At 42.2% G+C, this 15,538-nt stretch overlaps 1 protein-coding gene across 1 annotated transcript; it reads right to left on the bottom strand.

Moving 5' to 3' along the window:
• Window positions 1-11,799: 11,799 nt before the first annotated feature.
• Window positions 11,800-14,747, bottom strand: LOC115596546 (uncharacterized). The gene is made up of 2 exons (XM_030441731.1): window positions 14,036-14,747; window positions 11,800-13,847 (listed from the first exon to the last, which is right to left on the bottom strand). Exons 1-2 carry the CDS (start codon window positions 14,745-14,747, stop codon window positions 13,159-13,161), a joined length of 1,401 nt encoding a protein of 466 aa, XP_030297591.1. The 3' UTR covers window positions 11,800-13,158.
• Window positions 14,748-15,538: the final 791 nt, after the last annotated feature.

The following is a 15,538-nucleotide window of genomic DNA, read 5'->3' as shown; positions in this document are numbered from 1 at the left end:
CCAAACCCCAACATGAACTACTCACTTATTTTAAGCCATTTTCCCTCCACTGTAGCCTATATAGTCAACCACAAATCCGTTTAAGTATAAGGGATCATCTCATCAGAGCTCTGACATTGACAAAACCATAATAACAGCGAACAGAATCTCCCTGTCTGCTTGTCTAACCGTATAAAGTAATTCAGTGCATTAATGCTCAGCTTGATGTTCCTTCAGGCCAGTGACACAGGCGGAGAGATCCACTCTACGCGGCCTTGTCATTGCCTATTAATGACTCTTCACACTAAGTGGCTGCTTGAGCACTGCCTGCTCCCCTGTTCCTGTTGACTTCCATCAGTTGCTCGGCACCTTTTCTGCACGTCTTATGTCAAAACAGACTCATGGAACATAACAAGCATCACATGCTAATGCAGCTGTCATTTGGCCCCAGGACAGGCCATTATTTCATTAACAGCCCTGTACTGAAATGATGATGAGGGGTGATGAAGATAGGCAGGTGCCGGGTTGTTATGTAACATGCGTTATCGTGTTGACTGGTTGAAGTGTCCCTTCTTTAAACAATTTCTTTGACAGTGGTTGGGAATGTTGCAAAAGAAGCTTATCTACAAACTTTCAGACAGGACGAAAACACAATATCTGGCTTTTGTCTTGGTCTAGGGTACAATCAGCATTCATTCTCAGGATTAGGTACCTAAATCACAACTTTTAAGGATACCAACCTTTTTTCAACCACGAAACAGAATCACAACCAATCAAACATGCCAGATTTCAGTACCTCATGGCTCCAAAGAGAAAGTGATTGAGTCACAGTGACAACGAAATTAACCTAAGGAAACAGCCGGTCAAACATAGAATACAAAAGCCCGAGCATGTATAGTCATTAACAGCCGGAACGCCAAGTTCCCTGCAGCGCCTACAGCTGATGTAAGCACGCCCACAACCAGTGGTGCGCTCGTTAATTGACTGTTAAACCACTTAATAAAGTGCGAATACTTAGGTCAGGCATCGACAACTCCATGACATTTTGAGGTAATTAATTTGCTATTCCCACTGTCTCGATTGAGGTTATCTTAGCATTTTCACTAGTGTTAGTCAGAACTCAGCTTCTGTGTCTGAAATTCCCCACCAACATGCCGTGAAGTTTGCTGAAACAATTGCCCAATTGTGCCATGACAAAGGGTTCTGTGGTAGTTATGGATGTCTATTGAGTGCAGCATGATAATCGGTTGGACATGTTAATTTTTGATGTAATGATGTGCAGGTTGTTTTTCCAACAAGTAGTTTTCCTTCCGTCTACAATCTTCCGCGACTGGATTTGAAAGAGACTTAAGTAAGAGATGTAAAAAAAGACATAACATCATCACTGGATCTTTGTGACATCAAAAGCCACACACCAAAAAAAAAATCCAAAAACAACGGCAATGCAAAGTTCTCTGCAAAGAAAAAAGGAAATGTGTTTAAAACACCCACATATATTCACTCATTTCGAGGTTAAACTTAATTTAAAGCAAATCTTAATTGTTGTATTTGCAGTTGACCTTGAATATGCTCCCCCCTCCTCTATCTTCCGGTCATGCCACCTGACACTCTTCTAGCCACACATCTTCAGTCACATATCTTCTAAATACACTTTTTTACACATCTGGCCTCCTGAATAAGTGTGCCCTCAACCACTTAACCTGAAACACTTTCTCTACTCACATTCACCTACCTCTACAAAATATATCTCCTTCACTAATCTCTCACTCTTAATCTTACCTCGGGATCTTCAAATCTGCCACAGATAAAGCACTATTACATGTGATGCTCATTTAGCACTGTAGTTGATAAATACAGAATGAATGAGCTCCGTCTTGAATCAGTTTAAGTTTTACAGTGATGAACTGGAGGTTATTTGGCATAAATCGCAGATCAACACTTTTAACAGTCACAGTGGCGCTAAAATTGGTTCCATCTCTGCGAGCCTCCAAACTCACATACATACACACACAAATGCAAGTGTACACAATCTTGAATTGAATTGTGCCATGACTAAAACACATGCAGGTGAATATACCTCTGTTGCATAGCCCATATGCTTTCAGTCTTCAATGGCTTCAGTTTTGTGTTAGGGTAAGCCTGTTGTTGTACGCTTTTTGTATTGGTGTGTATGTGTTCACATGAGAGTTACCTATCCTAAACAGGGGCCATTTGATAAATGGGCAGGGAGAGGCTGATGTGGGCCCATCAATCACCTAGACCTTGGTCTGTGGCAGGCAAATAAAATAAAACGTCCCAGGTGCATAGGCAGGAGAAATATGGAATGGACCAGAGTGACAATGACAGAGGCCTCCAGACATGAGAGACAGGATTCACAGAAAACACACTTGTGCATGCAAACACAAACATGAACATGTGCACACATACCGTGTATCTGTACTCTTTCCCTTAAAGGTGCAATGTGTCAGAATTTTACTTTAAAACATTGAAAAATGCATCTAAACTTACCAACAGAATATGAAGTGAGACGTTAAATCAGAGAAGTCTAACTAGGGAAGTTAGCATGGTAACTAGCTAGCCCAGAACGGTTGCCCCCCCCCCGCCTCTGGTCAGAAAACCTCCCTCCTTTCGGTGGTCCAAAGCTCCTGTGCTAGTGTTATAAATACCAACACTCTCCTGGTGTTCTGAGCTATGTGAAAATGACGTGCAAGAAAATGCCTGTTCTTTATATTTATATATCTTCTCACTGTTTCAGCTTCACTGGAGCTTGAACTCTGCAGGTTAGGCCTGATTTACACTCTCCTCAGGGCAGGCATGTTACATGTTCTGAAGGTCAGTGAGACCCTTTGGATTGTGTGAAGAATGGAAGCGGGCTGTGGAAACGCGCCGCCTACATTTATAGTGGCAGGCCAAAAGTAATGACGTATTAAATGGAAGGGAAGCAGAGAGCACTGCCAATTTCTACTTGTAGGTTCTGTAAAGAATACCTTTCAAGGGAGTTGCTGTTGGCACCATTTTTCTAGTATCCAGTGACCTTACACCTAGATATCTGCTAACAAACTGAATGCATAGCCTGAGATTATGCTGAGACTCAACATTAAAAATCATGTTTTTGCGTAAAGAACATAACCTCTGAAGCTTGGCTACGCTGTCTTTCAACTCATTTTTGAAGGGTTTTCCAGCCTGCAGCTTTATTGTTTCGGTTCAGTATCAATGCTCTTACTGAGGTTTATTTATTTTTCAGCTTGCAGCTGCATTTAGTGCTCCTAAAACCCACTGTACCCTTTGTGCCCAGCCCAAAACTTTAGACAAGACTAGCTGAGCTGATTGAAACAGTGGATATTGAAATTAATCAGGTGCCCAGAAACATCCAAACAAACTGTACTGTTGTATCTGCTAGATGTGTAAATGTGGAACTGTGTTTGCAAGTAAGTTAAATCGGTCAGTATTGTGTTTCCAGCCTCCTCACTGTTCAAAAACAGAAGTTAATGCACCTGTAAATTAGAGAAGATCCATCCAAAACCAGACCACAGAAAATAAGAATTAAAGAATCTACTAGCAATACTAACAAAAATGATTTATTTTTAGATTAATTAATGATCTGGAACGGACCAAGAAATATATCACTGGAGCTCGAACTCTGCAGGTTAGGCCTGATTTACACTCTCTGGATTTCTTTTTAGATTAATTCATAATCAAGAAAAAAAAGACACGATGGGAATAGTTCATGTGCTTGTGTGGCCTATCCAGGCTGTTGGATCAAACACAGATGGCCCATATATTTATTTAAGACAGCAGCTTTTCTTATGTTGGTTTGGGGACAAGACAAATATGTATAAATGTATTCATCCATTACTTGAAGTTGAATATGTCTAGTCATATACAGGGTAGGTTTAAATTATGAGAAAGAGTTCAGCTGTGGATGGAGGGATGCAGTTGCACATGCTATGCAGCTATATAGAGCTATACACGAGTGTGTGAGAATACATGTACTATTTTTATATTTCAGTAATGTATTACCACAGTTCTGTCATGTTAAGCGTTACAATCAGTGTTACCGACCGAAGTAAGGTTATTATTGTTTATCTTTAAGAATCTAGCCACACTGTGCAAGACCATATTACTATAGCCTATGTCTTTTTTAATATAGTCATATCTCTTATATTGTCATATCTCTGTGTGACTGAAATGCGTCATATTGCCTAGATGTAATAATGAGGATCTAGGCAAGTTAATCGTTCTGTATCGATCATTTGGCATTTTGTTGAAAAAATAGTGTAATAAGTAATATATTGCTCTACCTAGACAGTATTATTGTAACCCAAAATATAGTTTTAAAATGAAGGTAACTCGTAATATGTAATATATTGCATTTTGAAAGTAACTTGCCCAACACTGACTGTATGTGGGGAGTATGAAAATGTCAGGCTGTTAGTATTCACACAGTATATATCATCTGTTTTTATCAATCTGTTTAGACCATAAGTATAAGTCATTTGAAAATTCATGATCATGTCTTTTCCTGCTGCTTCGGTCATGTTTTCCTCATTTTTCATATTTCACGTTCATTCCCTGTATGATTTTCTGTTATTTGCCTCTCCCTCCATTTCAAGATCCCCACTTCCTGCCAATGTGTGTTTTCCGCCATCGTGATTCTATACCCCGCCCTACTGTGTCAAACCACTGTCTAATTGTCCTCACTATCCTTGTGTATTTAGTCTGTGTGCTTCCTGTTCCCTGTGCCAATTCATCTTCGTCCCTACTGTCAAGCATACCAGCATTATTCCGATTGATTTTGATCTATTGTCCTTTTTTGGGTCGTATGCCTGTTCTGATTGCCTGCCTGTCTACTGAGCATTAAAGGACATTCTGATTTTTATTGCTTGGTCTTGAGTCTTGCTTCCGAGTCCTCCATCTTGTGTATCACATCTTGTAATTTATAACAAGTTGTTCATAAGCCATATACATTCAGTCACATAAGTGTGTGCTATGCATACACTATGTACTTAAACAGAAATTGAAATGCTGCAACATGCAAAAGGTTTGACATTGCTTGTAAATACTGAAAAATTGCAGATACTTACGCATAGATACACTGCACACACACACACACACACACACACACACACACACACACACACACACACACACACAGGGGATGGTACAACTATTATTGCATTAAGATAAGCAAGTTACAATAATGCAATAGGTCAATTCTATGGTAAATGAAATGAAAGCAAAAGACGCTTAGGGCAACAACACACACACACTCACAGACCGAGGACCTGTAGACACCACATATTCATTGGATTGCACTCAGTATAAATCTTTTAGACGGATGCATGTGTGTGTGTGTGTTCCAGTGCGGTCTGGTCAGATGTGTACGTGCCGGTGTCAAGGCCTTGCCTCCTTTTCCATTGAGAATATTTTATATATGATGACTTACTGTCCTTGCCATGCCATGCAGCAAGATTTAAGACTATTTATAGCTTCTTCATGCTGCCACACACAAACGTTAATATCCTGCGCACATACTTACAGAGACACTGTAACATGCAAAGTATCCGCGCACACACATATATTCACTGAATATGTACGGCATGCACACATACTGTAAGTATCCTCCCTAAGTACAGAACAATAGGTTCTAGCCTGCAGAAGCTGTAACCTGAAAGGAAGAGGAGGCTTGGAATATCTCTGGTCTTATTTTTGTACGGAGACAGAAATCTAATATTGGTCAGAAAAAGGAAAAAGTGCAGCTGGATGCAGAAAAAAAGGCTGCTGACATTTTTCCTTTGTCTGTAATAAGGAGATTGTTCTTTATCCCCCTCACACACTCACAGACACACAGACACTCTTCATGCACACTGACACACACATGAACACACACAAATCATTAAGTATACATCTTTTACTTTGACTGAAATTGAATTTGCTACATGAAAGGATTGTAACAAACACACACACACGACTGCAGGTACAACTATATGTGTAAAATATCAAGCCTATCTCGTGCACTGCCGTTGAGCAGTCATGTGTTGAGATGTTAGGTTGTGCATGTAAATTAACCAACAGCAACACCAACCTTTACTTCACAGACTCATAAGAACAGTAAGATAAAAAACATTTTTTTTTAAAAAAACACTCTGGATATCAAGTTGATGAAAATTACAAACAAAACTCTACTCCAGTCTTGTGGTGCGGTTGAATAGTCATCTCCTATGTCCTTTCCTAACCACTTTTTCTCAACCCTGAAGGAAAAACACCATGAGGTCAAGGAAAGATGTGAAACAGAATCCAAAAGGAATCAGGAAAATACAGCTGCTTTGCTGAGAGAATCCCACTGCACTCATCCTTGGATATGTAATTAAGTTTTGCGATGACGGAAGTTAGTGAACATATACGTTCTCATTCTGCATTCTCAAAACCATCAGCTGATCATCAAAAGTTTGATGCTGACTTGTAGCAGAGAGAGAGAGAGGGAGAGATGTAGATGAGCTAGAAACAGAGACAGAGAAAGTGTAAATGGACAGCGTCGACATGACAAGAAAAACCACCACATAACACACTTAACATTAGCTAAATAACAAGTACTGGCGGCTCCATCACTCAGATTGATAATCTGTGAAACTGAGAAGGGAGAGTTTTCAAGTCTGTCACCATTAACAGTGTGACATGCACTTCTTTTATGGATTCCTTGGGTTAAATTATAATTTAATTAACATTTAATTTGTATTTGTTGACAAAAAAAAAAGCCAATTCTTTCTCCCAGCGTGCCAAAAACAGAAGGCTGGTCAGTAGCAAGTGCTCCTCATGCGCAGTGATTTAAGGAGGAAGAGAAGTTGTGGGGCAGTTCAGGTGGTTGGATCAATCACAAACTACACTTTCAACTTACCTGGAAACTGGGGTTCACAGACCAAGAGTGAGTTGTTTTTCAGTTCTATTACATAAGTCAGTTTACTTGCATTAATTACGTAAAATAAGAGACATGACTTAATGTAGTTATTTTAACCCAAAGTACCATCTTTTCCTTAACGCAACCAAGATGTTTTTGCACCTGAACCTAACCAGACTGTGACAACACAATGCTAATAACACTCCAAAACACACAATATGTTGACTGTTTGTCAGCAAGCTTTATGTTGAAAGTCCAGCGAGAAGTTGCATATTCTTTTTTGCTATCTTGTAGGAGCCGTCAAATGCAAATACGATGCTAGAGTGATTGGTAAGGCGTCATAGTTTGAGTAAGTGATGAGGGACAGAATTCACAAATGCATTGCCTTCAAATCGCAAGGATGGATCGTCTGATCAAGTTCTACTTTATTCCAACCTTGAATGCTAAAAAATTAAGGGAAAGCAAGTAAAGGACTCTGCTACTAAGTGGTTTGGGGCTTGTTGAGAATCAGGGCTTGAGGCATTCTTGGGGACCCTTTGAAAATGTGTGATGAGGCCATGAACTAGAACAAAGATGTCACTTTCCTGTTATTTCTTAATTAAAACAGGCTTGTTTTTTTTTGTAGATGTGAATTAAGCATTCATTTTTGCCCCAGATGACAAAAAAACCTTTACTACTTTCATCTGTTTTGAAAAGTATATATTTTTGGAAGGACTGTATCATCTCTCTTTTTTGGTCTGTCTAACTCACTCTCTCTCACTGTCTCTTCTTAGAGACACTTGTAGTCAAGTGAATTATGTATGAACTGGGCTTTGCTGTAGTCTTTGGGGAGAACAGTAAAACATGCATCCACATCCTCATTCATAGGCTTTGACCCAGATTATGCTAATATCTCTGCCCTGCAAACACAACAAAATAAATCCAGTATAACCCCAAAAGCCTACAAAACCAATATCACGACTTTACAATATAGTAAGCAGGCATACGTTTGGCTCTGTGTGTGTGTGTGTGTGTGTGTCAGACCTCACAAACGCTGTATCTCTTTTTTGTCTTGACAAACAGCAACTCCCTCTGCCCAAGCACACACACACACACACACACAAAGTTGGGCATGTTTGTAGGGATCCATGACATCCAGTAACTCATCCCAGTATGATTGGCCTTTGTGGGGGGGGCATAATGGTCAGCAGAATTGAAACTGCTTACTCGATACTTTGTTGGGGTTTCTTTTTTGTTTGTTGCAGAAATGAGTGACAGGAGGGTTAGCAGAGAACCCCATGGGTCACAGACCCAGAAACAGTGAAATGATATTGCTTCTGCAGTGTGTGTTTGTGTGTCCACAGCAGAAAAGAGAAACACAAAGAGAAACAAGTGACAAGTAAACAGAAATTTAGACATTAAAGAGAGACATACGTTTAGTGTAGCATGCACATTATGCACCCTAATGAGTTATTAGATGTTATGAAAAGTATAAATTATTGCCTTCACTGTCACCTATCGTATGTGTCAAATAAAAGCACTCCCTACCTCAGTGAATTGCTCTTTATTAAAAGGTGAAATACGTAAGAGTTTTTGTTGAAAACATTCCAAACTTAAACCAAAAAAACAGCACATGAAGGACAAACAGATTTGACAGTTAGATGTTATAACCATCCCGGTCTTATAGAGAGCCGAAGTCACACCTTTTCCAGTGGAACTTATTTGAAACTAACGTTGTGGTAGTGAAAGGAGAACGACATATCGTGTCTTGATCTCGCATGAATTATGCCATAAACTACATATATGATGTTCGTCAATTTAAAGTGACTACGAGGAACTTTCAGTTTTTGTTGATTGTAGCAGCTCCTTTTGACAAAAGTGGTACGACACCAGCGTCTGCTATTGTAAAGATCTTTGCTAGCATTTGCCAGTGGCGCGTGCATTTGTTTTGGAAGCGAGTGACAGAGAGACCGCTGGATGGTTTGCGATGAGGTAAAGCATTCACTGGACGTGAGCACAGGCATTCATAATAACTGTATATAAATAGCAGTCTTTTCACTGATGGTCTTGTTTTCTGTTACAGATAATTTATAATCATCAGAGGAATCACAAGACTGTTTCATAAACAGTTAAACATTCCTCGTAGTCACTTTAAAAGATGACTTTACAAGTCAAGAAAGTCACAGTTTGACGTATACAAAGCAAAATACCATTTAGTTTTGTTTTAAACTGCCCAGTGAAGTAAATTGTCTCCAACTCAGAACAGAAAAACTATTGACAAAGGTGAAAATCACAATAAAACTGGCTGTATTGCAACTGCAGTTCTGTGAAAGGGTAGTTTGTAAGTTTCGTGAGCAAGCTAACACACAGGACCAGGTCTACAATGTTGAAGTTACTGGTTTTGGTGAAGAGACGACGTCCATAACGCGACTGGTGTGTACTCTTTATAATTACGTGTTTTATTTCATTAGTTCTACAACAAACTACGACTTTCTCTAGCTGATTCTTTTATTTTATTTTACAAAAAACCAGATGTTTGAAAAATATCTATCTCTTTTCCATTCACTACCGTACAAGTTTTTCCGAAATAAGGTCCAATGGGGCCCACTGTAAGGAACATAACTTTGGCTATCTATGCTCCTGTTCTCATAGTGTAAACAACACTTCTATAGTTCAGTCAGACAACTCACGTTTGAAATGTTTATTGAAGCAGAACATTGTTTGATTTGTTTTGGCGTCTAGGCTCTGACCTCACCGCTCCCCGCGGATATGTTTACATGAGATATTGGGGAGTGATGATGAAAGGTATTTCCCCTAGACAGAGCCTGCAGGTGGATGCTGGGGTGGTGGTGGGCTGAAAGAGCGGGCGGTGATGCTTGTGCAGAGCAACAGCAGCATTGACGAGCCAGAGGGAGAGAAGCGAAATTCATGCGTTTAAATAACCCGCTCAATAGAGAGGGTGCGTTTGTGGGATGGTCTGTGGAGAGAAGCATATCACGTGTGTATATGGCAGTGAAGCTCGAGTTGACTGCCTGAACTAGCTCGCAGGCGTCGCTTCATTTCAGTCAGACAACTCACGTTTGAAATGTTTATTGAAGCAGAACATTGTTAGATTTGTTTTGGCGTCTAGGCTCTGACCTCACCGCTCCCCGCGGATATGTTTACATGAGATATTGGGGAGTGATGATGAAAGGTATTTCCCCCAAAACTCCACGGATCAGGAGCCCGACGCTTCTGACGTGAGGATCTACTATGTGTGGGCCTGGCACCGCCGCCGTGTGGCCATTCTCCACGAGCACCTCGGCTACGAGGGGAATATACTATCTGGTGAAGCTACTATGTGTGGGCCTGGCACCGCCGCCATGTCGCCATTTCCCACGAGCACCTCGGCTACAAGGGGAATATACTATCTGGTGAAGCTACTATGTGTGGGCCTGGCACCGCCGCCGTGAGGCCATTCCCCATGAGCACCTCGGCTACAAGGGGAATATACTATCTGGTGAAGCTACTATGTGTGGGCCTGGCACCGCCGCCGTGTGGCCATTCCCCATGAGCACCTCGGTCATGAAGGGAATATACTATCTAGTGAGCAGCAATCCTCCTGTAAGCGCATTGCAAGACATGCTAAGCTGAATGAATACTAACCCAGCAAACCACCTGATATGCGATAATAGAATTAAACAGCGAGGTAGCTACCAAATTTTTATTGATGCATTTAGAGGGTACTGGAGCTCATGAGCTTTTGTGCAGACAAGATCTCCTTCTTGTGGAGCCTGATGTAGCGTTGGAAGGCTGAGGATGACCAGCGGCCCAGGGATTTTAGCGTCGATGTAGGCAGAAGGAGAGCTGCAGTTGTAGCTGCGCCGATTCTCAGGGAGTGAGGAGAATAGTGTTCTGGGGAAAGACCACAGCTCAGGAAGAGGTCGCGCAGCTTTGAGGAGAACCAAGATCTCGTCATGGGTTTGCAACCATCAGTGATGAACAGCGGTGCCGACCGAGGGGTCGGAGAGCGATGTTGCAGGAATTTCATCATGGAGGAGAAGGGACAAAAAGAAGTGTTAGTCTTAGCAATGATAATTTGGACGCCTTGGCGAGATCTGTCAGACTTTGAGTGTTTCAGAAATATAGAGTACATGTGATCTTCGAAGGTTAAATCAGACAGAGTGAGATCGTGCTGAGGATTAAAGGAGAGAGATCTGGTCGTATATTCACCACACCTGAGAAACCCAAAGAAAGCCATTAGCAGAACCGCTTCCAATAGAACATCAATGTAAGGTGAAAAACACCCTTGTCTTAATCTAGACACCAACTTATGCACCAGTGAAATGGTGAGAGGCAGTCTTTTATCATTGCCTGGAGGACATGCCTTTTTGAGGCCGTTGAGGAGCAGCTGGATGGAAGGATTCCCGAGAAGGCTCTGGGATGCTGGATCATGGCATCTTAAGTGGAACTGAATCCCGGCTAGCATGGCTTTTATACTTTGCATTTGAAGATTGCGGGACTCGAATGAAAATACAATAAATGCACAAACTACTGAGATGTCTAGTGGTATAGGACTAAGGATGAGGTTGGCACAGAAGGAAGAGAAGAAATACCAAGCTGAATCATATGCTTTAATAGTACTTTTTGCTAAACCAAGTCTCATGTATTTGGAGGCAGAGGAAAGGAGATCCTGCAGAGGCTTGGACGTACTTAATCTAGAGTCATCTGACTGAATGGCGGGCAAGGCGTGCTGGAGGGCTTGGCCTGGGGACACATAGTTTTGAACTCCTGAAATTTAAAGCGGGAGAGAGCATCAGCTACACAATTTTCATGACCAGGAATGAAGGTAGCTCGCAGAATGAAGTTGTTTAGAACGCATGTCCAAGTTAAGCGTCGCATGAGACTGTTAATTATTGGTATTTTAGAGCGCCCCTTGTTGATTATTTGTACTGTAGCAGCATTGTCACAAAACACCATGATTTGTTTCCTGGTCCATCTACTGCTCCATAGCGAACAAGCGACGACGATAGGGTAAAGCTCATGAAGAGCAGTGGATTTGGATTTGTTACGAAGGGACTGCATTTCAGGTGGCCAGACGTCTGCGAACCATTCGTTGTTGTAAAACCCCCCAAAACTAACTGAAGGGGCCGCATCTGTGAAAAACTGGAGGGAATCTGAAGACTCCACGAAGTCATTGTAAAAGAAGGAAATGCCGTTCCATTCATCACATAACAAGCCCCAGAACCGCAGATCTGAGCGACAGCCTTCGTCTAAAACTACGATGTCATTTAGATTTTGAACGGAATTAGCCAATTCTAGCAAGCGTGATACAAAAGAACGACCTTGTGGAATGATACGCATAGCAAAGTTAAGATGCCCTAATAGAGATAAAAGATCTCTTTTAGAGAGAAAAGCAGCGTTAGACCAGGATTTGATAGCTTCTCTGATGCGAGTCAACTTGTCTTGTGGCAGAGATGCTTGCATTAGCATGCTATCAAGCGTGATGCCGAGAAATTCTAAGCGCATGCTAGGGCCTATTGTTTTCTCTTCTGAAAGAGGTACACCTAACTCATGGAAAAGGCTTTTGACTGTGGAGATGCTGCGAGCTGGCGGGGATGAGGGAAAGTCAACTACCAAAAAATCGTCCAGAAGATGCAAGACGAAAGGGAGTTTGCAGATGTTGTAGAGGATCCAGCATAATGCTTCTGACAGGGTGTCAAAAATGCGAGGGCTACTGCGGCAACCGAATGTCAATTTAACCGAGAAGTACAACTTGGAACGCCATTTTACACCGAAAAGATGCCATTGCGAGGGATGTAGTGGCATGACTTTGAAGGCATCTACGATGTCTGCTTTCCCCAGCCATGCACCAACCCCTGCTGACTTAATCATCTGCACAGCATTATCTACAGAGGCGTAGAACAAGGAAAAGGGCTCTTGAGGGATTAAGCTATTTATACTCGGAATGAAAGAATTATGAGGAGCTGAGAGATCAATGATGAGACGTTTTTTGTTTGAATATTTCCTGGTAGTGACACCTATTGGGCTTACTCTGAAGATGGAAAAGGGGGAATTTGACAATGGACCTATCATGTAGCCCTTTTTCACCTCTTTTGCTAGGAGCTCATCTACCATTTCTGGCTCCTTGAGAGCGGACTGCAGGTTCTTAAAGACATGGGTCGCTTTTGGGAGCCAGCATAGACCTGCTAGGAATCCTTGGACTAGCCCAGTAATGAGATAATTGACAAAGCATCTGTTAGGGTGATTTGAAAGAGCTTTGGAGAGAGCTGGAACATTCACTGGAGTCGAAGGATGCTTCTCGTTTATTTCCCCGATTTTGCAGGACGAAGCCTCCGGGGACACACAGAGCGTGGGTGGCTGTCTCCACACCAGCTACACACATGCATAAATTTACAATTAGGATAAGTACAAACATTCTCATTGAAATTAATGCAGGTAGGAGTCTTGAATCCTGAAGGAAAAAATACCTGTCGCTTTGGAGGATGATTTACCTGATTTAACACAGGATTTTTTGGCTGAGGCTTCGGGGTAGACAGATCTTGAAAAACGGTTCTTGGACAGAGGGAGGTTGTGTGGGAGAAGGAACCACAGATAGAGCAGGCTAGAGTTTTATGCCCAGTAAAATGTCTGCTGATTAGGGGCAGGTCGACTACGGACCAATCCAGTCTCTGATTGAATTTCTGAATGTACATGGCAGCTTTGGCAGAGAAGGATTTGTGGTATTCATAAAAGAGAGAACCACCGTATGAGAGACCAAGGTCTGAGATTATAGCCAAATAGGTGTCAAGTTCTTCCCTGCGTTGTGGATATTTCTCGCATATGGTGTCTCTGAAGACACCAAAGGCAACATTGAATTCTGCCATAGTTAGAGTTTTTGACAGTCTTGGATCGCTATCTTTGAGAACTACGGAAAAATCCCCGCAGTCCACAAATCTTTTGTCGGCAGATTCAGAACCGCATAACAGAATCTTCACCAGATTTACGTCCTGGCCTGTTAAATGAGAGCAGATATATATGTATATATATATATACATATATACATATATATATTTAAATGTATACATTTCTATAGGACTTCCTGATATTAAATCATTAATAGAACAGAGTTTGCAAATAAATGATATTCTTTTAATTAAACGTATGCCTATAGATCCTCAGATAAAGATTAATAATAATTACCTGTTAGAATTTGATTCCTGAGGGAATCAGGAATTGCGGCTGCAGGGGGCAGGAACCGAGAGCCCATGATTGGAGCTGGAACTGCAGTTCCCAGACTCCTTTGGGGTGTGACGTCAGCAGGGAGCGGGGCAGCGAGAGCCGTGTCAGAAGTTGAAGCTGATGGGCCCGTGTTGTTAATGTTAGGAGCGGAGGAGTTCGCGATTTCCAGGGAATGTATTCTGGAATTCATAACATTGAGTGCTGATTTCACTTCGAGAAGAGATGACAGGATGGCTGCTTCGTTAGAGGTGCCGGGTTGTGACTGCTTAGGTCTTTTAATGGGAATATTGGCCGCGGGTCTTGGAGCATCTGGTTGAGGAGCAGAGCGCCTCTTTGCCGCAGCTTTGCCTTTGGAAGGAGGATGAGCGGCGCCTGAGTTTAACTCTTGGGTACCTGCGGGGTTTTCTTTAACTTGAAGGTAGTTGAAGAGTTCTTCGTGGTTGAGGCCGGATGGAACTGGGATGTTGCGGGCGTATAACGCCTCCAGGATGCGGTGCACCGGCCATCCGGCGAGTCGTTTGCGGGTGGTGCGAGAGCTGCGGCGCAGACGAGGGGCATCCGATTCATTCCCGGAGTGAACCTCAGCAGACTGAGCCTGGGTTTCGGGGATGACCCCGACTTCTTCCTCCGAGGACGGAGACTCACTCCCCAAGTCGGAGATAGTGAGAGACATAGCGATCAGCAGAGCCAGGAGGTAAGATAGCAATCGCATGAGCAATTATAGCAGTGTCTATGATTTTGAGAAGCGCTGAAAGAGCGGGCGGTGATGCTTGTGCAGAGCAACAGCAGCATTGACGAGCCAGAGGGAGAGAAGCGAAATTCATGCGTTTAAATAACCCGCTCAATAGAGAGGGTGCGTTTGTGGGATGGTCTGTGGAGAGAAGCATATCACGTGTGTATATGGCAGTGAAGCTCGAGTTGACTGCCTGAACTAGCTCGCAGGCGTCGCTTCATTTCTTTCAGCTCCCAGTCCGGTATGCTAGCTGCACGGCTAACAGAGCTAACTAGCTAATGGCTACTATAGTTGGCAGCAGTTGGAGGTTACTTTATATTCCTACGGCCCCTATTTGTTTTGAGTATGAATTCAACAGGTGGCCAGTTCTTGCATATTGCACCTTTAAATCCACCCCCCCCAGCATGAATCAATTGCAGGAAAATGTGTTGAATATACAGCCTATGTGTAAGGGGTGTCCATCGATTAATGCCAGTCAATTAGTAATAACGATTCAACTATGAACTTGACTAATAAAGAACAAACATGAAGGTGCAGTCTTTTAGAGTTCATCACTTGGGTGTAGATCTGACCACTGAACAAAAGTAAGAGATCGACCCTCATTGGATGCCTGAGGTTCAGACAAAACAGACAAACACAATGGAGGGTCAATTTAACAATGTCAATCAGAGGTGTTTACATCAGACACATGCTACTTGTTTGGCCCTGCTCATCAAGTCTTTCATAGCTCT

The sequence above is a fragment of the Sparus aurata genome, chromosome 2 (assembly GCF_900880675.1).
Source record: "Sparus aurata chromosome 2, fSpaAur1.1, whole genome shotgun sequence".
NCBI lineage: Eukaryota > Metazoa > Chordata > Actinopteri > Spariformes > Sparidae > Sparus > Sparus aurata.
The sequence above is the reverse complement of the archived record's forward strand: the minus strand, read 5'-3'. Positions and strand labels throughout refer to the sequence as shown.

Coding starts and splice junctions, on each gene's coding strand:
- LOC115596546 (XM_030441731.1), bottom strand. CDS start 14,747: ATGTCTCTCACTATCTCCGACTTGGGGAGTGAGTCTCCGTCCTCGGAG. Junction 13,848..14,035: donor CAGGAATCAAATTCTAACAG/GTAATTATTATT, acceptor CTCATTTAACAG/GCCAGGACGTAAATCTGGTG.